The 23,766-nt window shown below is 35.0% G+C and overlaps 1 protein-coding gene across 3 annotated transcripts in view; it reads left to right on the forward strand.

Annotated features, from left to right (window-relative positions):
- The first annotated feature begins 17 nt into the window (after window positions 1–17).
- The window catches only part of LOC142621544 (nuclear pore complex protein NUP205), a 35,868-nt gene continuing 12,119 nt past the window's right edge, over window positions 18–23,766 (forward strand). For 2 of the 3 annotated variants that reach the window (XM_075794824.1, XM_075794826.1), the window contains exons 1-25: window positions 18–339; window positions 509–604; window positions 912–986; window positions 1,102–1,206; window positions 1,301–1,411; window positions 4,672–4,831; window positions 6,739–6,824; window positions 7,455–7,577; window positions 7,667–7,894; window positions 11,927–12,016; window positions 12,998–13,159; window positions 13,946–14,062; window positions 14,170–14,376; window positions 16,131–16,232; window positions 16,372–16,503; window positions 18,847–18,977; window positions 19,076–19,195; window positions 19,492–19,615; window positions 20,138–20,335; window positions 21,715–21,833; window positions 21,977–22,127; window positions 22,225–22,337; window positions 22,427–22,508; window positions 22,650–22,736; window positions 22,874–22,951. In XM_075794824.1, coding sequence (XP_075650939.1) covers window positions 199–339; window positions 509–604; window positions 912–986; window positions 1,102–1,206; window positions 1,301–1,411; window positions 4,672–4,831; window positions 6,739–6,824; window positions 7,455–7,577; window positions 7,667–7,894; window positions 11,927–12,016; window positions 12,998–13,159; window positions 13,946–14,062; window positions 14,170–14,376; window positions 16,131–16,232; window positions 16,372–16,503; window positions 18,847–18,977; window positions 19,076–19,195; window positions 19,492–19,615; window positions 20,138–20,335; window positions 21,715–21,833; window positions 21,977–22,127; window positions 22,225–22,337; window positions 22,427–22,508; window positions 22,650–22,736; window positions 22,874–22,951 — 3,138 coding nt within the window. In that variant the 5' untranslated portion in view covers window positions 18–198. The remainder of the gene's footprint in view (window positions 340–508; window positions 605–911; window positions 987–1,101; window positions 1,207–1,300; window positions 1,412–4,671; window positions 4,832–6,738; window positions 6,825–7,454; window positions 7,578–7,666; window positions 7,895–11,926; window positions 12,017–12,997; window positions 13,160–13,945; window positions 14,063–14,169; window positions 14,377–16,130; window positions 16,233–16,371; window positions 16,504–18,846; window positions 18,978–19,075; window positions 19,196–19,491; window positions 19,616–20,137; window positions 20,336–21,714; window positions 21,834–21,976; window positions 22,128–22,224; window positions 22,338–22,426; window positions 22,509–22,649; window positions 22,737–22,873; window positions 22,952–23,766) is intronic. The other variant, XM_075794825.1, reaches the window with a different exon arrangement.

Consider the following 23,766-nt stretch of genomic DNA (forward strand, 5'->3'; position numbering starts at 1 on the left):
GAAACTCTCTCACTGTCTCTCTCTCTCTCTCTCTCTCGCAATTTTCTCATCTTCAACCTATTTCCCGCCCTTTGGGCCCCCAAAATTTCCATTCTGCACAATTCCAATACACTTCTCCACACTTTTCTCTTTCTCTCTCCTAGGGTTTCGACCTTTTCTCACACTACTACTACTGCTACTACTGCTGCTGCAAACACCATGGTGACGCCGAAGCAACTCCTATCCACAATCGAATCGGCCCTCCTCGGCCCTTCGCCTCCGACTCCCGCTCAGCGCATCGAGCTCATGCACGCCATTCGCAACTCCGTCTCGTCCCTCCAATCCCTCCTCTCATTCCCGGTAACCCTCTCAGTATAATTGAATTTGGTTATTTTGCCATTTCTGCCTTTCTTTTCTTTTACTCTGATTCTTTGTGAAAATTGAAATGTAAACTGCAGCTTATTTACTTACTGGTGTTGCTCTTCTGATTCATTATTTGGTTGTTGTTGTTAATTTTTGTTGTTGTAAGCCTCCGAAACCCTCGGACCGGGCACAAGTGCAGTCAAGGGAAGTTAGGCTTCCGGATTCGCCGCCTATTTCGCTCGATGATCAGGACGTCCGTATTGTAAGTTTGTCTCCTACTCAGTTTCCATTGTGAGAACGTAGGGAAGGAAGAATTATCTCTGGATTTTGGTGCGATTTTCGTGTTCAGTACATGTTTTAGCGTGAATGCTTGTAGTATGACCGATTAATGGATTGTTTTATTTTCCTATATTGATGGAAGTTTTGATTAGCAGTGTTAATCGTTTATGCATTGTAGCAGTTATGAACTTTTATATTTTTTATGGAAGCAGTAATGATTATGGTCCTACAACGCATTTTTTATATTACATAATTTCTATATTTATTTTTGATATCGTGATGGATTACAGGCTCTGAAATTGAGTGATGACCTTCATCTCAATGAAATAGATTGCGTACGTTTGCTTGTTTCAGCGAATCAAGAGGTGAATTTGGGCTTTCATTTTTTTGTATAAACTTTTCGTTTTTGGCACTACTGTCTTGTATCTGTTTTATTGCTTGATTTTTCTTGATGATTTTTATTTTGTTTTGTGTTTCTAGTGGAGTTTAATGGGACGAGACCCATCGGAGATTTTACGCCTTGCTGCAGGACTTTATTATACTGAGAGAAGAGATCTAATAACAGCCCTTTATACGCTATTTAGGGTATGTGTTCCCCTTGTCCATCCCATTCTCCTAGCGCCTTTGGTTGTAAGTTGGCCCTTGTTCTTTGTAATGAATTCTTTAACTGTTGCTGCAGGCTGTTGTGCTGGATCAGGGTCTTGACGCTGATATAGTATCGGATGTTCAGAAATATCTAGAAGATCTTATCAATTCTGGGCTCAGACAGCGTTTAATTTCTCTTATAAAGGTTTGAACCTTAACAATGTTTTCTTTCACATCATGCCTACTCAAATGTGTAGTTATGCCTTTCAATGCAAGCTTGTTCCCTTAGTATTGTTAGTGTTTTAGTCTTAGTTCAGTCAATTGAAAGAAGATTTAATGATCAGAGCATAATTCTTGTAATTCCAGAGAGATGTTGATTATGTTTTTTGGCAGTTAATTTAATCTGACCTGTTCTCTTGATTTTCTTATTCCAATGAATTATTATTAGATATAATTCCTTTTACTTTGACTACTAACCTTGTGGATATAAGAAATGTACTACTTACCAATTTATGTGTGTACAACCTTTTATTAATTTATTTTGATAATGAAGCAGAGATTTTATTATCAAAGAAAACACACAGTACAAAAATCAGAGGGTACAGAACCTCAGGGAGGAACACCCAAAACAAGAACCAAAAATAAGACTCCCTAAGAAATCTGCAACTCAAAAAAAGAAAAAAGTAAAGAGCAGAAAAATCACAGATTTCTCAGAGAGAAGATAGATATTAGTTTTATTGTTCTTCTACTGCACCAGGGTCCTTGTTGCTTGCTTCCAAAGGTTGTGTACCCTAGGAATTGTACTGGATTTTTTTTTTTTTTGGGGGGGGGGGGGTGGGGGAGGAGAATTCGTAATTTCTTCTAGATTACAATCTAGTTGGGTTAACTTAATGTTATCTGGGAGACCCCGTCCAACCAGAGACTAATTGATGTAGGAGTCTAATGCCTTCCAAGGGTGAAGATGATGTGGCATGAGAGACTGACCTGGCACATGGCCACCCAAGCCAAATGGTCCATTTAACATTGGCCATATTTGTTATCCATATGTACCAAGTTTGTTGTAGTACCTGAAAATTGGCGGGAAAATTAGATAAGAGGCACATGCACATGCTAGATTTAATAAAGCGCATGGCTTCTACTTCTAACAACTTCTTGAAATGAATCAAAATCTTTGTGCCACTTTATGTTCTACCAATAAAAACTTGCCTCATGTTTTTTTATTTAATTAAATCCTTCCGTTATACCTTTTAAAAAAATTAATTTCCCAAAATAAATTAAGAAACCAAACACACCACCACCACCAACCTTGGTCAGCGCCGGCCACCGCTGCCCTTGACATCACTGGCCAAGGCAACCATCGTTGCACTTGACATCACTGGTCACGGCAACCAACGTTGCCATGTCTACACCACCTCCTGACGTCCAAGCAAATCCCATAGCCCCTCTCAATCCCACCAATTAACATCACTCCACCAACAAAAAAACTCAACAATGCGAACGCTCTTTGCTGGAGATTAAGTCATTTTTCTTACACACTCTCTTTGAGTGGAGTGTGGTTTTTTCTCATTTTTCTTGTTCTTCCTTTTCTATTTTTCTTGACCGTTGTTCTTTTGTTTCTTGATTTGTGCCCCCATAGTACATCCCCAATGTACTCGGCTTGGCAATTTTTTCTTTATTATTATTAATAATATCCTTACGTTATTTATCAAAAAAAAAAAACAAAAAAACTCAACAAATCTGGAACCACCATCACACAGTGGTTGTTTGCAAATGATATTATGAATTCTGTTTATTATTAATTATAATCCCCTTTTACTGGAGCAATTTTAGTCATTTAAATGGCTTAACAGCCACTTGCAAAAGTTACGTTCAAAGAACTGACCTCCTCAAGCAAATTGGTCTTGAACTGAGTAAATGGGTTTCCTCAAGCAAACTTGAACAAACTTGCTTGAATGTGTGTCAATCTATTTAAACCCAACTAATGAATTATTACCCATCTCGTAGAAGGTTAAAGAAATCAATAATGGATGGTGGTTCTGGATATGTTGGGATTTTTTGGTGGAGTGACGGTGGTTGGTGGGATTGGCTTGGATGTCTGGCAGTGTAGATAGGGCGGAAGTGGTTGCCGTGTTAAGTAACATCAAGGGCAGTGGTGGCCGGTGCTGGAGCCAACCTAGGTTGATGGTGATGGTGTGTTTGGTTTCTTAATTTATTTTGCTTAATTAAATTAAGAAAAGGTACAATGGGAGGATTTAATTAAATAAGGAAACCTGTGGCAAATATTTATTGGTGGAACATAGAGCAGTAGAGGGAAAGTTGGACATAAGATTTCGATTCTTTTGAAATGTAACATGTGCACTTGTCATTAACTATGTTTCCTTTCAATTTTCAAATGCTACAATCAAAGTAGTCTAAAGCGAAAGGCGACCTTAAGGCACCAAGGCCTTGTATCGCCTGAGGTGTGAGGTGACAAAAAGGCGCTAGCCTGAGTAAAGCGAGACGCCAAATTCTTAATATATTTATTATACATATAGAATTTAAATCATATGTACCTAGTGTATATTATAATTAGTTTTTTTTTTTTTTTTTTCTTTCAATGTGGTGCATGAATAAATTAGGTCTATCAAATTATTTCAAAATATGATTACTATGCATTAGGATCTATTAGTTATTCTAACAAGTAGGTTTTACAACAAGCTTCTATATAACAATAATTTTTACAACAAATTTCTGTAAATTAATTTGACTGATTATAGGTTTAAAACATGCCTTTTTAAATCAATAATCTAATAATAGGTTTCGCAACAAAATTATATAGAATCAAATTATATATGTATAATAAATATATACACATATATTTAAATCAAATTATATATAAAAAAAAACCTTGAGGCTCTTGCCTTAGCGCCTTTTTCATGGCTTAAGGCGGTCGCATTGCTCGCCTAGGCTTTGAAGGCGAGTGCCTCACTAAACGCGTCTCTTCTTAGAGCCTTTAAGGCGCCTTAGTGGTGCCTTGCCTTGCCTTGCCTGAGTCTAGGCGAGCTCCTAGCTTGCCTTTGACTACAATGCTACAATAAACTTGGCACATTTGGATTTAGCAACAATAACCATATGGTACATGTGAAATGAACTCTTAGGCTTGATTGGCCTTGTGCCCTGTCACTCAATCATGCCTTGTCATTATTATCCTTGTAATACATCAGACTGTCCTACAACTTAGATAGATATTGGATTCAATAACAAAATCTTAAATCTGAATTTGGTTTGAATTGGTTGGATACTCCGGTTCTGATATTAAAAATCTAGTCAGCTTAGACTCTCTCTTAATTAAGGAAGTTTAGGCATATCCACTCATTGATTACTATATCTTTGATGTTCACTAAGGAAAACTTCTGTTGGATCCTACTTTTTGTGTAGCCACTTTCGTTAATTTTTTGAGCATAATATCTGTCTGTTTAATTACAGGAACTGAATCGGGAAGAACCAGCGGGTTTGGGTGGGCCCCACTGTGAGCACTATGTTCTTGATTCTAGAGGTGCTCTTGTTGAGCGGCAAGCAGTGGTTTGTAGGGAAAGACTCATACTTGGCCATTGCCTTGTCCTTTCTGTTCTGGTTGTGCGGACAAGTAAGATTCAAACCAATTTCAAGTTGAATACACTATTTTATTACTTGCATGTTGAACATTTATTATTATAAGTGACCTACACAAGTGTTGCAGTCACAAAATGGGTTTCTGATGGCAACTTACAGCACATCTTGAGACAAAGTTGGTTAACTTATATTTTATATACCTATTGAAATATTGAAAAAAGAAAACGAAAAGAGGTTATGTATTTGTAACTTTATGTGACTCCCTTTACCCCATGTGCCGGGGAAAGCAAATAAAAAATAAGACTAAAGTACACTTTTGGCAACATTCAAAATTTTGATTCTGGCCTTCCATGTTTGATTCCATTTTCATACTGCCCTTGTCGTCCATTTTCATTAGTAATTTGACCATTCATAATATGTTTTTTTTTTTTTTTGGTCTATAACGATGAAATTCCTAGATTGCATAACATTTAAAGCTAGTATTTTGTGAAATAGTTAAACACGAAGGGAATTGAATGGTTAGATTACTAATGAAATGGATGGCAGGGTCAATATGAAAATGAAATCAAACATGAACCTCTAAAATGAAAACAACCCCAAACTTTAAGGGCCAAAAGTGTACTTTAGTAAAAAAATAAAATCTTTGAACTGCACTTTGTTTGGTTTGTTTGATTCTTAAAGTTAGCCGCTTGAAGTTTTTACCCCACAAGTTTTGTCATGAGCTTGTGATTGGTATCTTATCATTCATGATGTATCCTCTATGGAATTCAATTATGGCAATCTAGCTCTCCATATTCCAATATTCTCATGATTTGTGCTGCCTACCAGTAGGAAAAACACTAAGATAAAATAATTGGAAGATATTAACCATGCACCTTCTTGAGGGTTATCTGTCACATTAAGATAAAATTTGAAGAATTTGATCTTAGAATTCTTTAGAACGTAAAAAAAGTTGTTCTTATACAGAAATCTTCTGATTTCTGTCTCCTGGTATTTGAAATTCTACAAATTCAGAGATACTTAGAATACCTCCATCTACCATGGCTTTTGTGAAGTTAACTGTTGTTTGATTGCATGGGATTTAACTTGTTGAATAGAGTTGTAGGTATACCTCAATTAAATATGCAACTGGGTGCGCATATATCCATAGTTTCTGACTCATTGTAACCATAGTATGTTTGGGTTGGAATTTCCTTATTTTAGCTAGGTTTGACAGTGAGTTGAGAGGCGAGTATTGATTCTTTGAGCTTGACTGCGCTCAGTAGTTCAGCTTGGTTAAGTTGATTTTGTAGTAGCTGAAACTTAATGATCAGGAAAAGTTCCTGAGCCATGCAAGTATTGTTCGATTTTTATGTTGTACTATCAATGCCTAGCAGAAGGATAAGAGATTGATTGAATATATCTTATAAAAAGAAAGAAAGATTGATTGAATATATGCATCAGAATATAAGTCCATTTCCATGAGAATAAGCAATGGCCATGAAGCTGGAGATATGGCATAATGAGGTCAAATCTATTCCTTTTTAAGTGTATGAACATGTGTGATAGATCCCAAGCTAGGTCTTGTGTTTTGGTCCTGGAACCTAGGTTCTTTAGTATATGTTGACATTGCAATGCCCTAATTTTAAAAAATAAATATGACAATTCAGTGTCACTCCCTGTTGGCACATCTAGAAAAAGTTTGTATTTTGCATAATTTTTCTTGCTATATTTTTTTTCATTAATGAATTTCTGTTCTTACTGATCATAAAAAATAGGTTTTTTCCTGAACACATCTACATTTTAGAGCCCATGCTCAATTTTTTTTAAATAAATATATTTTGTTTCTTTGTCCAGTAAAAGCCAAATAAGGATAATCCAAATGTGATGCAATCAATTGTTTGTACTTTTCTCTTAGAAGAGTATTCATATTGCTAGTGCTGTATCATGTCTTGTTTGCAGGCCCAAAGAATGTAAAAGATATTTTTTCCACTTTAAAAGATAGTGCTGCTGAACTTAGTCAGGGTAACACAACCTTAAAACATCAGGTATGTGTTTATATTCTTACGGACTGAAGATTTTTTAGCTTATTGCATTTAGGTTTGGGTTTGAAAATTATTGAGTGTTTGACAAACTTAAGACACACATGGAGTCATGGATAAGAATCCAGTCAGGGCTGAATTGGATGGCTTGAGAAGTTTGAGCTAGTGGAATTGTGGGAAGATTGATATAGAAAATATGGAATTCGTTGTTGCCGTCTATCAGGAAAGTACAGAGATCCCATTATAGGTGGAGGTTTTTCTTGGTGGTGGCAGTAGTCTTTGATTTCTAAATGTGCAAAGCTGTTTAGACTTTGGAGAATGTTTGTTGTGCTCCCATGGATAAAATCTTCATTAGCAACGTGGCAGATTTTATGCCTTTGATTTTTTTGAATTGTTTTAGCCATAAACTGGAGAGAATTCCCCCCCTCCCTGCGAATACAAAAAAAAAAAAAGAAAAAAAAATTCTCCTCAACACAAACGCATTGTATGTATTATTCATGAATTTATTTTACTTATCAATATATATATATATATATATATATATATATATTAATGAAGGTAATTTGATTTACATGTTCTCATTCATTTATATACTTTTACTGTTTTATCACATATTACTATTTGTTGTTGATGCAGATTACGTTTAGCCTTCTTTTTTCTCTTGTCATCGCTTTCGTATCTGATGCTCTGAGTGCAGCACCTGATAAAACATCTGTTCTCTCCCGTGATGCATCTTTTAGGCATGAATTCCATGAAATTGTAAGATGAGAAATCTTGGTGGTTTGTTTTTTACTCAATCTCTATAATTGCAATGATTCAGAAATTACTCATGTTCATGCATGGTTTAGGTGATGGCTGTTGGAAATGATTTAAATGTCGAGGGCTTTGTTGACGGTGTAAGGCTTGCTTGGGCCGTACACTTGATGTTAATCTTAGACGTGATTGCTGCAAGGGAGTCTGTTTCAAATGCTTCATCAAATGATTTAGGTTACCTGCATTCGTGCTTGGAAGTTCTTTTCTCAAACAATGTCTTCCAGTCATTATTGGAAAAAGTTCTTCGAACTGCGGCTTTCCAGGTTTATTTGTAATGTCACTTTGTTCCTTGCTGAATTTTAACAAATTTGACATTTTCTTAAGTGTGGAACTGGTAATATTAAGGCTCTATGTTTCAGAGTTAGTTGTGTTTTCCGAATGAAAACATTTTCAAGGAAAACTGCTTGTGTTTTGGTGTTTGATTGTGTTCTTGAAAATGCTCTAGAAAACGTTTTCCAACATTTGACTCATACAAAAATCACAAATTTTCCTATATTATTTTATATGAATATTAAATAACAACTTTAATTCACCACTATAAGATATTAATACAGAACTACTAAAATCAACCTAAAAAATAAGAAGAATCAAAATAAAATAGCTATATTATTTTATATGGATATAAAATAACAACTTTAACTCACCACTATAAATTATTAGTACAGAACTACTAAAATCAACCTAAAAAATAAGAACAATCTAAATAAAATAGCTGAAAGTTAGACTTATAAATTATTGAAAATTCTACTTATAAGCACAATCAAAATAAGAGTGTGACAACAAAAAGCAAAATACAAAACAAAAAAATTTAATAAAAGTATCAACTAAACAAAAATTATCCATTGTCCATCCAATCCATTAATTTTGGGCAGGATCGAACTTGCCCATGTACCCAATACACATTAATATGCACTTACAAAGTTGTTTTTGTCTGACTTTTAAAAGTTTGGGGCTGATTCTTGAAGTTTTGAGGCATATTGTGATCATTTTCTATGTTTTGGGAGGTATTTTCTTAATTTCAATGGTTTGGGGGTATTTTTATCATTTTGGTAGTTTTAGGGATTATTAAGTCTTGTTGGTGGTTTGGAGGTATTTTGGTGGTTTTGGAGGTTTCAAGATTAGTTTGGTCATTCCAAAGGTTTCCCGAGGTAGGGGTATTTTGTCATTTTTGAGGTTCTGAGGATGTTTCAATCATTTTGAAGGTTTTGAGGGACATTTTTGAGATTTTAAAGGTATTTTGGTCATTTAAGAGATCCAACTGTATTTTATCACTGTAGAGGTTTTTGTGGTATTTTGGAGAGGGAGAGAGAAGGCAAGGTTTTGTTCCTCAAGGCTTAAAACATTTTACGCTCCTTTGATGAGCATCAAAAGGATTAACATCAGGCTCTTATCTCTTGGCACTGGTGATGGATGAGCTCACTAAGCGCATGCTTGGCATTCTGTTAAAACATACCTTTTCAAAATACAACAGTCATACCATTTTTAAAAATTGAAGAATAAGCTGTATCATATCAATTGGACATTGGGGTAATGGAGCTGTTTGGAGTACAGTTACTTTGCGTCTATTGTGGATGGTTTGAAGGTTTAGAGAGGCCTTTTATGGAGCTGAAGCTAGTGTTTTTGTGTGTTCTATATGAGTGGATGGCTGTGTTGTCCACCTTCTGTTCTCCCTCTTAACTTTCACTAATAGTTGTTCTATGGCTTGATTTCTTTCTCTCTTAGTATATTCCTTGGATGCTGGGTTTCAACAATAAATATTATTATTCATTAAAAAAAGGCACTAAATTGATTTAAGAAGAAGTCTCTTGGCTTTGCTTTTTGCAGATTTAGTTTTAGTGGATGAAATTAAAGGTGGATATTAAATTAAAAAATTATTGAGACACTCTAGAATCTAAGGCCTCGTTTGGGAGGAGAAAATTGAATGGAATGAAAAAGAATGAAAAGAATAATTTTAGAATATTCTTTCCTTCCCTTGTTTGGGAGTTTTAATGGAGGGAATGGAAAGTTCATTACTTTGTTTGGGAGTTTAAGTGGGAGGGAATGAAATGAGTAGCAAGGAACACTCATTCCTCTCTATTCTCTTAAAACCTCAAATTTTCATTCCTCTCGAAATTGGGAGGAATGAGAGGAAATAAAATTAGATTTAATGAATTTTTTACTAAAACTCCCAAAATGCTCCTATATATTTAACCTTTTATTTTAAAATAGGGGTCGAATAGTAATATTGTCATAAAATGATTCCATTCAATTCCTTCCACATTGCTCTCAAACAAGATTACTTACATTCTATTCATTTTCATTCTTTTCCATTCCTTTATTTTAAAACATCTAATGAAGGTTACTTAATTCTATTCTATTCCATTCTTTTCCATTTCTTTCCCTTACATAAATACATTCCATTCCCTTCCTTTCCATTTTTTTATGATCTTTCCATTTTATTCCATTCCCTTATGAACTCTCAAATGAAGCCTAAAGGTTCATGTCTCAACTAAGGTATCTTTTTTTACTTGGACTTTTGTGTTGGGTAAGATTCTTACATTGAATAACTTTCGCTGTCGAAGGGTTATCATGATTGATTGATGTTACATGTGCAAGAACGATTGGGAGAGTGTGGATCATTTGTTGCTTCATTGTAAGTTTGCTAAGGAATTGTGGTCTTTTGTATTCTGTTTGTTTGGGGTGCAATGGGTGATGCCAAGGAGCGTGCGTGAAGTGTTGGAGTGTTGGGGGTGGGTGGCATTTGGTGGGCTATTTCATAATGCCTTATGTGGACCGCGTTTAGGAGGAGCGTAATAAGAGAGCTTTTGAAGGTTTAGAAAGGAGCACAACAGAGCTGAAGTCTATTTTTTAGGGGGTTGTGCTTGAGTGGATGGCTGTTCTTCCAGGCCATTTTTTCTCTTCTTTTTTAGAGTTTACTGATTGTTGTAAAGTAGCTTGAGAATGTCCTGTAGAACACAGCTTGTGTATTGCTAGGCATCCCTTTTTTGATATATAATAGACTTTTATTTACTTATCCCTGAGATAGAGATATATGAAATGTCAGTCTAGTAAAAAACGAAACAGAGATGAAGGGGCCGTAACTCATAAGGCTGATATTGAACAGATACAAAAGAGAGAGAGAGCCCATATCTTTATTTATTTTTTGATAAGTAATGAATATTTATTGAGAACCAAGAAAAGCCTTATGTTCATGATGATGAACACAGAGGGAAAGAATTACAAAAGTCTAAAAGGAAAATCTAAGGTAAACTTGAAAATCTAAAATAGAAATACATTGTGTAAAACCCCAAATCCAGGGCCAATCAAAGTGAGTACGAGCAAAAAAAGCTTTTAATTGATTCGATGAGCTTTCTGTGTCTACAAAAGTATGACCATTCCTCTCCTTCCAAGCAAGCCACATCAAACAAGCTGGCACCATTTCCCATATCTCTGAACCAAACTTACCAAGCTAGTTTCTCAAGCTGGCACATTCCCCAGCAAAACCCTCTGAATCCCAAAGATTTGAAGTGCAACTCCCCACAAAGATGGAGAGATTGAAGAGGATGTGAATCTAGGATAAGAACAAGGTGTAAGTATGAAGTGGAGAAACACATGAGGAGCATTGTGTGATCGTAGGATATTTATTTTATAAGACTACTATAAAACAAGTTATGCACTATACCTATCCAAAAAAGAAAAAAAATAAAAAGATGACAAGCTGTGCTCTGTGGTACTAGATGTTGGACTGTTAAGCACCAACATATTCATAAAATGAGTGTAGCTGAACTGCAAATGTTAAGATGAATAAGTGTAAATATATGGAAAGATAAGATTCATCATGATGAAATTTTCTTAAAGATACGGGTGACCTCTATTGATGAAAAGAGTCACTTGGGATGGTTTGGTCATGTTCAGGGTAAAGTGATTAATGCACTGGTTCTTATGCAGCATTTCTTTGGGGGTTACTGTTTGATCTGGTTTCATGTTATATCATAGTTTCCATTATATAGTTGGTCAAAGTTTACAATCATTGTAGCATGCATAGAATGCCATGTTGCAGGTTTATATCTTTTTACCTATCAAAAAAATAATCTTGTTTCTTGTCTTTACTTTGTTCTGATGTTGCACCCATTAATAACTCATATTTTTCCTTCCAGAAAATTGATTGTTATGTTATTTCATGTCCAGATTGCTGTAACATTTTAATTTAACTTGATCTGAAATAAGTAATCAATTGTAAGATTGTACCTTTGTTATTTGTCTTTCATTGGCATGTCATTAAGTCTGCTGTGTTGTTTGCTTTGTAATTTATACAGAATGATGACGAGGATATGATATTTGTGTACAATGGTTATCTGCACAAGCTAATTACCTGCTTCTTGTCTCAGCCACCTGCCAGAGACAAGGTGAGTTTGATATATATATGTGTGTGTGTGTGTATTCTTCTCTCTTAAATATATGGCATTATGATGGAGTGAAAATTGATTGGTTGAGATGTCATTTCTCTACCAAATGATGATTTCAGTGACTAATTTGCCTTCTATATATGTCAGTTCATCTGAATAGTGTAATAGAGTCTATAGAGATTGCAACTTTAGTATGTCCAACTTTTGCTGATTGGAATAGCTTGTGGATGATGATGACGACGACGATGACCAGATCTTTATTGCATGATTGGCTTTATATCGTTTGATGGCTCCCGTTGTTATTATTAGATTCCATGAAGCAGGGTTTTGAGTTGTGCTTGAACTGCAGGTGTTTAGACTATGAAGAACCAATTTTATACATTGGTTTGAAATAGAGAACTGTGAGCTAGGAATAATGTTTTTAATTTTTGTTGTTTACTTGTTTCTTTAATAAGAATTTGTGTATGCAGAAAAAAAGCTTAAAGAGGTGTATGAATCGCATGATTTTTTTTACTGGAAACAGATTAATTTCCATTTCTGGGGAATTGGTGAGACTGGTGGGCAAGCATTATCACTAATTCTTTCAGGACAGCTTGTAGGTTTTGTTGCTTTTGGTCATGGATTTCTTTCTTTTAGTGGTGGGGGTTGCAGTAAATTCCTTTTGAACTTGAGATGATAATCGTTTGCTCCTTGCTTTCTGGCTCTTTTCTCTATCTATTTTAATGGCTGATAGACTTGAATAATTTTAGCCAGGTTTCCTTTGGAATAGAATAATTTTAGGGGGGGTTTAAAAAGATTTAGTCTTTTGCACGAAATAGACCTAAACAAGGGACCTAAATTGTCTTTGTTCAAAATTAACTTGTTGCTGTATCACTCTTTCTTCCTTATAACATGTATTTGATTCCCTAGTTACCATTGGTCTTTCTCTGGCTTCAAGCATGTGTTCTTTCTGTACTTACGGTTCTGTATACTTTTTCACAGGTGAAAGAATCAAAAGAGAAAGCCATGAGCGTGCTTAGTCATTACCGGATGGCTAGCTCACATGATTTTTCACATGATAGCAACTTGAATTCTCAACAAGCCATTGAAACTGGCTCTTTAACATTTGTCTCCCTCTTGGAGTTTGTGAGCCAAATTTATCAGGTTAGTTTGAACTAAATTAAATCACTTTGAATCTTCCAAAATAATTGCTTGTTTAATATACCAAAGTAAATTATATAAATGTGAAATGAATCTCAAGAATCCCAAGTGACATGTTCTAATTGAAAATTGTGGGTTCCAGTTAGCTCAATTGGTAAAGTTTCTGGTTGTCAAATAAGAGAATCATCATGGAGCGGATGCCATAAGTTAAAATTCTATTGTATCTATATTAAAAGGAAAGGGTTCTAATTGGAAATTAAACATTTATAGTTATCTTCTGTGTAGGCAAATATTATTTTGAAAAGGCTGTCTAGATCAAATTTTCTGTGTAGGTAAATCTGTTGTTTTTTTTTTTTCAAATCGCTATTTAGATCAAACCAAATGATATTGCTTGTTAATCAGAATATATAGATGAATAATGTACTCCCTCTGCCTCATTCTGTTCTAGTCTATAACTTTTTGGGATATTCCAAAATTTGTGTCCACTTTCTAAAAAAAGAGTGTGCAGTGTTTTTGACTTTACTCTTTTACCCTTGAATTAAAAAACGGCCATAGTTCATAGACATGAAAAAGAAAGGGAAATCTGGGAAATAGTTCTATTTGAAAGTAAAATCATTAAATGTATCGTCCCCTTAAAAATTTGGAGTTATGAAGGACCAACAAACTGGGATGAAGTGTGTGATTTCATTTTTTGCCCACCTTTGCTAGAAATAAGAATGATATACTTTTTTGCTATGCATTTTTCTGTCGTATAGCTTCTTATGCTTATGTTAATTATATTATTATCAGAAGGAACCAGAGCTGTTGTCTGGCAATGATGTTCTGTGGACATTTGTAAATTTTGCTGGAGAGGATCATACAAATTTTCAAACACTTGTGGGTTTCTTGAATATGCTGAGTACCTTGGTATGTGAAATGAATTTCTTTATTCTTTATAATCCTGTACTTGGAGAATTTTGCACCCTCATTATGGTATATCTGTACTGATTTTCACGTTCTGATGTTACCTCTAGGCTTGTAGTCAGGAAGGAGCTTCAAAGGTTTTTGAGTTACTTCAGGGGAAGGCATTCCGGTCTGTTGGGTGGAGCACTTTGTTTGATTGCTTATCAATCTATGATGAGAAGTTTAAACAGTCCATTCAAACTGCCGGTGCAATGCTACCAGAGTTCCCTGAGGGGGATGCAAAAGCACTAGTTGCATACCTGAATGTTCTTCAAAAGGTTCTTGCTTGTTCGATATTATGATTTTATCACACTTTTGATTTTTTTGCTTTTCTTTGGATGTTTCTTTAAAAGATGTTCCAAAATTTCCAAGCAATTTAACTCTGTAAAGCCATCTTGTGACTAAACTTGGTTTTCTCTACATGAGAATTGGCATTGGAGGTTTGGTGATAAATTCCACTTGAGAAGGTTTGGCCATGTTTAGAGGAGAGAAATTAATGCATTGGTAAGGAGTGAGTTAACCCGCGTTGAGGGAATTAAAAAAGGTGGAGGAAGACCCAAAATAACATTACGCTCTGTTTGTTTCAACAAGGATGTTTTCTAAAAAATGAGTCACTTTCCATAAAACTCTCATTTTCCCATGTTTGTTAGTAACCTTAAATGAGTTGAAAATCAATATCATAACTTCCTTTATTTAGCATGTTGTGAGATAGAGTTGTTTTCTAAAAAATTTAGTGGAAAACAATCTCTTAAAATAAACTACTTTTTATATTGACCAAAGATAGTTTTACTTTGACTCATTTATTTTAATACTACCAAACATTGAAAAATATGGAAAACTATCTTTACACAATTTTTTCTATTGAAACAAATAGAGCTTTAGTAGAAGTAATAAACAAATGGACTTACCGATTAAGGGAAGAACATAGAATATAAGTTTAGATAAAATAGAGTGGAGGAAAAGATACATGTGACTGACTCTATCTAATCTGTTGAGGATTCATAACTGACCCCAAAAATTTGGGGTTGAGGTTGCTTGTTGTGGGGGCTCAATTCCATGTTCTCTTGTTTTTCTTGCTACTTTTGCAGATACTTGAAAAAGTATCTGTTGATGCATTGAAGCTTTTTAATTGCTTGTTTGTGTTTTTATAAAATAATTTTCCATCCACATAAGGTGCGTGATTGCCTCCATTTTGGTGATTTCCTTAGATATTTTACATTACTCTATAAATTTCGTTGTATTGTCTAACATTATCTATATTTTTTGATACATCGATAGTTATTTGTATGGGGATTTGAATTCTGGATGTCTTTGTTAACACCAAGAGGTGTCAATTGAGCTAGGTAGCTCTTAGGAGCATTATGCATATTTATAATCATTAGTTTTCAAGAGAGAAAATTACACTTACCTCCCTAAACTATGACCCCTTTTACACTTACCCCTAAACTATAAAAATGCACACTTACCCCCCTAAACTATACCCCCTTTTACACTTACTTACCCCCTTAAACTATGAGATTGCTCACTTTGCCCCCCTAAAGTATAACCCCTTTTACACTTACCTCCCTAAAGTATGACCCCTTTTACACTTACTCCCCTAGACTATGATGCACACTTCCCTAAACTATTATCCATGGGATGGGGTGCAAAGTATTACATGAGTAATAGTTTAGGGGGGATAAGTGTTACGTGGGTAATAGTTTAGGGGGGGTAAATTGTGCTTTCCCATAGTTTAGGGGGGTAAGTGTAAAAGGGGTATAGTTTAGGGGGTAAAATGTATTTTGAAGAAAAGCACCCAGACCCTGCAAAAGCAGGGGCATTGTACATTGGGTATGGGCTTTTTATTGTTGAGAAAAGCAGTGGAATGGGTAAATGAATCTGAAATATAAGATGAAGAGGTTCTTAAAAATGTTTTACAATATGTTAGGTTCTCAAATGTTAGCCTGTTGGTTAATGAGTCATTACCTTTATCTTCTCCCTTCCAATAGAAAGGAATAACTGCATTTTGATGCTAACTTGTTATGTGATACAGGTTATGGAGAATGGGAGCCCCATTGAAAGGAAGAATTGGTTTCCTGATATTGAACCATTATTCAAGCTGCTTAGTTATGAAAATGTGCCTCCATATCTGAAGGTTGACATCTGTAGTTTTATTTTGCCTTGGTGAAGAGTATCATGGTATTAAATTTGCAGCTTCTTGTCTCTGGAGGTTAGAAGCTGCAAGCGAAATTTTATTCACTGTTTTTGACCCAGAATATCACATGCTATTACAGGGTGCTTTGCGGAATGCAATAGCTACTTTTGTTCGAGTCTCTCCTGTTCTAAAGGATACGATTTGGAGCTATCTTGAGCAGTATGATCTACCAGTGGTGGTTGGGAAGAGTGCACAGCCGATGTCAACACAGGTTAGTATGTTTGAATGGTGTCCATTCTTAAATTTTCATATAGCTAATTGACCACTATGAAACCTAGTGCATTCGGATTGAGAAACTGAGATATTATTCTTAACAGAGGTTTTTATTTGTAAAAGAATTTTATTGAGAATGAAGACTTACCTCGTGTGCACTGTGTCTATATCATTAGGTATCCTAAAGAATTAGAACAGAAGTGAATTACATACGCAATGACAGGGAGTTGATGAAATCTACAAAAGAATGAGTTGCACTAGGACCAATGCATGATACCACACAAACAATGATCTATTGAAAAAATTCTTTGAATGAACCGCCCAATTTTTCACATTATCAAAAGTGCGATAATTACTCTCCCTCCATAAAGTCTGTAACAAGCATAGAGTGGCTAAGGAAGGCAATGGGATGTTCAGTATTCAGTCTTATTATGGGGTGTTGAGAGGTTTAAGGGAGATTTCTTTTCCTTGGAGAGGGATTTGGCGTGCTAAAGCACTGAAGAGGGTAGCTTTGTTTGTGTGGACTGCAACCTGGGGAAGATTCTGATGAATGACAACCTTAGAAAAAGGGGCATCATGTTAGTGTATTGGTGCTGTATGTGTAGGCATAGTGGGGAGTCAGGGGACTATGTCTTACTGCATTTTGATTTTGCTAATGCACTTTGGGGCTATGTCTTTGGTCTCTTTGGAGTTAACTAGGTGATGCCGAGTAGAGTAATAGATCTTCTAGTGGGTTGGTGGAACTGGTTTGGGAAACGCTCCTCTGTTGTGTTTGATATGGCTCTTGTGGTGGGAGCAAACCTTCCACATGTTTGAAAATTTGGAAGCGTTGGAGATGAAGCTGAAGCTTTCATTTCTTAGATTACTCTTTTGAGTGCGCCAGTCATGGGTCTCAATGACAGTGGTACCCCAACAGAATTTACCAATCCAATCCCTTTTTCAGCATAATTTGTTTTTTATAGAAAAATTTTAAGCTATCTCTTCTTTTGTAACTTTTTCAAGGCTGTTCTTTGCAATAAAACTTACTACTTACATATAAACAAAAAAAAAAAGGGGTTGAATTCCACACAAAAGAATTGTCTTTGTCAAACTAATTCCTCCAACCAAATAAAAGATCACCAACACTTCTTGGTATGATCCACTGGATTCCAAATATGGAGAAAACATAAATTCCCATACCATTTGCTATATCACAATCTAGCAATAAGTAGTTCATAGACTCATTGCTGCACCTACACATGCAGCTCCAATTTATTAATGTAATCCCTGTCCTGATGAAATTATCATATGTCAAGATATTACGAATGCAGCTCCAATCTGTTTTTTATAGCAATTCATTAAGCTATCTCGTCTTTTGTAACGTTTTTGAGGCAATTTCTTATAAAATTTATTACTAATAGAAAAAGAAAAATAATAGAGGGGCTGAATTCCACACAAAATAATTGTTTTTGCCAAACCATTCCAACCAAACAAAAGATCATCAACGCTTCTTGGTAGGGCCCACTGGATTTCAGATACGGATAAAACATAAGTTCCCATTATTGTTTCCTATATCACAATGTGACAAGAAGTGGTTCATAGACTGACCTACACTTGCAGCTCCAATTTACTAGTGTGAGCCCTGTTCTGATGAGATTATCATATATCAAGATCTCACCCCAAGCTACTTTCCAATCGAAGAAAGCGACCCTTCTTGGTTTCTTGGAATGTCAAACACTCTTCCATGGGAAACTTACAACACTTGGGCTTCTGAATGTCTCATAATAGGAGCAAAAAGTCATCTTCCTTTCCATACTACATGGCAATGACCTGCCTCCACAAAAAGTCATCTTCCCCTCCAAAGCGCCATGGCCATTTGGCCGAAAGGGCTTAGTTGGCGGTGCCCACTTTTCTTACCCCCGAAGCCTCCACTTGTTGAAATGCATACAATATTCCAATCCACAAGATGGAATTTAACTTCATCACCCTGCTCTCTCTGCAAGTTTCATTGTAAACTTTCTTAGTCTATTCGATAGAGATAAGTAGTACATTGAGGGACGCAATAGCATATTTTTTACATTAACTACGGCCATGGACATGTGTGAGCTATTTTACAAGGAAAAGTTGTGTTGTGATGTTAATTTAAGGGTTTTTAAGACACCTCTTATCTGCTAAAGGCCTTTTAATGTTAAGTTGTATAAGGTTTTTTAAGATATTAAAAGAAGTTAACTTAAGTGGTTTTAAGATGTTATTTACATTGTGCTGTAGAATCCAGTTGGAAGTACATCAACTACTGCCATAGACATGAACTATTTTACAAGGAAATGTGTGTTTGAATTTTTATTTATTTAAGTTTTTACAGGTTTATGATATGCAATTTGAGTTGAACGAAATAGAGGCAAGGAGAGAACAATATCCTTCAACAATATCTTTCCTCAACCTGTTAAATGCTCTTATTGCTGAAGAACGAGATGTAAGCGATAGAGGGCGTAGGTACTGATCGTTGGTTGCTTTTTGTTCTTTCGTATTCTAATATCTTGATCCTTCATATCCACTCTAATATTTGATGATTTCATTTCTTTTTCTGGCAGATTCATTGGCATCTTTAGGTTCATATATGATCATGTCTTTGGGCCATTTCCTCACAGAGCCTATGCAGATCCTTGTGAGAAATGGCAATTGGTTGTCGCGTGCCTTCAGCATTTTCATATGTGAGTATATCTTGTAGTTTCATTTTCAAGTGTTGGCATCTGATTGGGTTTCTCTGTTTCTTATGTATTAGATACTTAAAAAAAAAAAAAAATTTAAAACGCATTCAACCTATTGACCCCATTTTTGTTTTGTAATTGACATTATCTGATTTGTATTTAAGGCCTGTCCTGGTGTTAAATGTGAAGGGTTTATTTTGATTGACCATCTTCATTCAAATTTTGAACTTCATGGGGTATGATCTTGGAGTTGTTTAGATGGTAGAGAAATTTAAATATCAAGCTGAAATTCAATGCAGGATACTGAGTATGTACGATATCAAGGATGAGGATATTGACATTGTTGCTGACCTATCTCAGTTTTCGACGCCAACCCAACAGTCTCCACTTCAGATGCAGCTTCCTGTCTTGGAGTTGCTGAAAGTATGTGTAATATTGTTGTTTGTTTGTAAGCTGGCACTATAGATTGAATTTCAAAGCCACAGTTGCATGAGAAAGGATCAGTGCGTTATATGACAAAGAATGCGTTGATTACATGCTGGAATAAAAATCTGGGATTTGATTCACTTAAAGTAATATTTAATAATGCCTTAATCAACTTGATTATTTTGTCATTACTTGTTTAGAATTTTTAAGATTTAGATTTTTTTAAAGAAATATTTTCAAATATAAGTTATTAGCTTTGCCTTTGTTCTTAATACATACATACATACATACATATATATATATATATGTATGTATGTATGTGTATATGTATTATATATATATATATATATATATATATGTTAGGTATTTAATTCAGTTTCCATCTATTTAAACAATTTAAAAAAAATAAAAATTTATTCTCACTTTGCAATTACATCATCAAATTTTTTGTTGTTGTACATTCGATTGTTGACTTAAATCATACTACAATTTTCATATATATGCACATACACCGTGTAGGATTTCATGAGTGGCAAAACTGTTTTCCGCAACATCATGGGCGTTCTTCTGCCAGGAGTCAATTCCATCATCACTGAGCGGACTAGTCAAATCTATGGGCCACTCTTAGAGAAAGCTGTGCAACTGTCTTTGGAAATTATAACCCTTGTCTTGGAAAAGGATTTATTTCTTTCTGATTACTGGCGCCCTCTATACCAGGTAAAGATTTTTAGTATGCTGGAAAGTTCGCTTTGCTTCTTCATAGTAGTTAGGTTCATTGTATTTTTACTTCCCCCACATTTTAATCCAAGCTGGCCAAACTTCATATTTTCTTGTTCTTGGCTTTCTTTTTTGATACAAGATAGAATTTCTACTCTAACCTAATGTAAGTGTATATGTGTGTGAAGCTCCCTCTTGGAGACTTGAACCTCAGCCCTTGCCCCCCACACCCTACAAACATTTATATTTGTGGAGTGACCACCGCACCAAAGCTGCGCGGTGGTGTTCTTGACTTTCATTTGCCTGTAAGATTGGAAGGTTTCCCTTTTGGGTTAGCAGTTTCATAATGGTCTTTGGTGTGTGTTAAACCTAGTCATCTAGTGTAGGCATGCATGTTTTCATATATGTATTGACAAAACTTGGGTCTTACACGCCATGTGGTTCAATATAAATGTTACATGTTGTATGACGTGCCTTTTCCATACGGTTTACTATAAGTGCGTCATATATTATATAACAAAATTTGTGTTCGAGGCTGTAGTTGTGTTAAGTGGATGCCCACTCCAACTTATCCAAAAAAAAAAGTGGATGCCCTCTCCTTCTGCCATGTGGACAGTTATTTTGTCCTTTTTATTTAACTCACTTAAGATTGTCGTATAACGTGCTTTTACAATTTGGCTTGCTGCAAGTATAGTAAAATTATTAAGATAATTTGCTTCAGCAGAAAATCTATTACTAAAGTTTCAAAAAGCTTAAAATATAACCCCAATTAAAATTGAATTCACATGTTTCAAAAAATTTAAAATAAGTTTGATTATATATTTAAATTATTTTAATGATCTCCAATAATGCTTGTGTGTTTGTTAGTTCTTATTCATATTGTAAAATGCATATCCTCTTACTTCTGTTGTTTTTTGTCTCCAATATTATGTTCTTATTCCTTGTTTGTGTTTCTCATTAAATATTTAATGCGTGAGTGTGCCCCATTTCTAGCATTCATGTCCATGCAACTTTGAGGTGTTTTGTGTGTATAATATCTTGTAACTGAGTTAAATTTTTTTAACTGATGTAGATGGACTTTGGCATGCATTTCTGATGCAGGTTTATGTTTCTTTAGATATTCATGAACTATTATCAACTTCTTAAAGAGTTACAATTTGAACCTGTAATTAGTTACGTACCCTAGCTAGCCTTAATTTTGCTTTGAACTAGTAAACTCCAATAAGTTGCATGAATCTATTCCTCTCCAAGAAGAAGGGCTTAAGCTGAAGCTGGTAGTTGTAATTCTGGCCATCACACTTGTTCTTAGTATGTCTCTGATTACATGGCTAAGCTCCTTTGTTGTTGCCATTCTCATACCTAGTTCATTTTTGCTGCAGCCTTTGGATGTTATACTTGCACAAGATCATAATCAAATTGTAGCTTTGTTGGAGTATGTCAGATATGATTTTCAACTGCAAATTCAACAGAGCTCTATCAAGATCATGAGTATATTGAGGCATTCCTTTTCGCCCTTTTTTACATTTATTGTCTTTAGTACAGCTTAGAGCTTATTGCTTGAAATATTTTGTAGCTATGCCATGTGTTTAAGCAAAAGCTGTTTGCAACTAGCTTAATTATTATGATTATTTTGGGTGACAGTTCTCGCATGGTTGGGCTTGTACAGTTGCTGCTAAAATCCAATGCTGCCAGCAGTTTGATTGAGGATTATGCTGCCTGCCTTGAATTACGATCGGAAGAGTGTCAGATTATTGAGAACAGCAGTGATGATCCAGGTGTTCTTATAATGCAGGTTCGTACTTGTAGTTTGTGTGGGGATCATTCCTGCCCAATTCTGTAGCTAGAGTTTTCTACAACTTTCATGTGTACCCGCTTTACATGTTTTGCAGCTTCTAATTGACAATGTCAGTCGGCCAGCTCCAAATGTTACACATTTGCTACTTAAGTTTGATCTCGACACCACTGTTGAACGGACTGTTTTACAGCCAAAATATCATTACAGGTTTTTCTGTTTATTAATGTATTAAACACGATCATAATTATATGTCTTTGTTTTTGCCACTAATCGTCCCTTTATTATCTGTTTTGCAGTTGCTTGAAGGTTATTCTTGAAATCCTGGATAAGCTTGTCAAGCCTGATGTGAATGCATTAATTCATGAATTTGGATTTCAGGTTAGATAGTTCTCTATCCAGTGTTTCTGGTATAAAAAAATTCCAACTGTGGAGAAAATTTCTTCTTATTTTCAAATTTCTGTTATTTGTTTAGGTTTTTCTCACTTGCTTTATATAATTTTAACTGTTTGTCTTGTGCAGCTTCTTTATGAGTTGTGCGTGGATCCTGTTACATGTGATCCTACCATGGATCTTTTGAGTAATAAAAAGTATCAGTTCTTCATAAAGGTAACAAGTAGTGCTCGCTCCTTTTTAAACATTTAAAGCTTCTTGAGAATTCTCTTTGTCCCATATGTAGTTTTCATTTTCAATTTCCATCCGTGTTCTCACATGTGATTGTCCAAAATTTATCTTTACCGTGACAGCACCTGGACACCATTGGTGTTGCTCCACTTCCTAGACGAAACACCAACCAGGCACTTCGTATTAGTTCCCTTCATCAGGTCTCTTTTTGCTCTAATTCAATTCTAATGGTTTTTTGTTGCATCATGGGTACCTGGTTTGATGGTTTTGGAATGCTGTACCTTTTCGAGTTGTCATCTACAAGGGGCCAGCTAACCATGCGTGGTCATTGTGATTTACAAATAACATTTCTTATTTTCCTTATTTTATTAATTTGAAGTGATACACACACTTCAAACACATTGGCAATGCGAAGATAAAATGCTACTGGGCACTGTTTATTGGACTTTAGGCTAAGCTTTACCTATCACCATAATAGTTGTTAGTATCATATAATACGGAATATGTATTAAATTGGATAAAAAAAAAATACTGTATCGTAAATGCATATTTACCATGCTCATGAATTGTGTAAATCATATTGTATCGTATGTATTGGACAATACATACACACACGTGGTTTGAAATTGGGTTTCTTGTTAAAATTTGTGTTATGAATTGACTTAAACAAGTTGTACTCGTTTTTAACTCAAAATTATTTGGTTACTTGGTTGAGCCCAATAAATAACATGTCCATTTGTTTTTTTTCCCATTCTCTACCCTACAAAATTTATAATGTAGGGAACCTTTTTCAAGAAAAGCCCTTTGGACTACACTCATTGACACTTGCACATTTGTAGATATTTTTTTGTGTGTGTGAATAATGTGTATCAAATAACAATATAAAGATATATATTTTCTTATTATTGTTTTTACTCCAAGAAACATGAGTGCCTAGAAGAAATATATATAAAAAGTTTTTGAAATATAAGAAAAAGAAATATTAAATATTGGAGATGATGAAGATGTCAATGAT

This window comes from Castanea sativa, chromosome 1, assembly GCF_040712315.1.
Source record: "Castanea sativa cultivar Marrone di Chiusa Pesio chromosome 1, ASM4071231v1".
Lineage (NCBI taxonomy): Eukaryota > Viridiplantae > Streptophyta > Magnoliopsida > Fagales > Fagaceae > Castanea > Castanea sativa.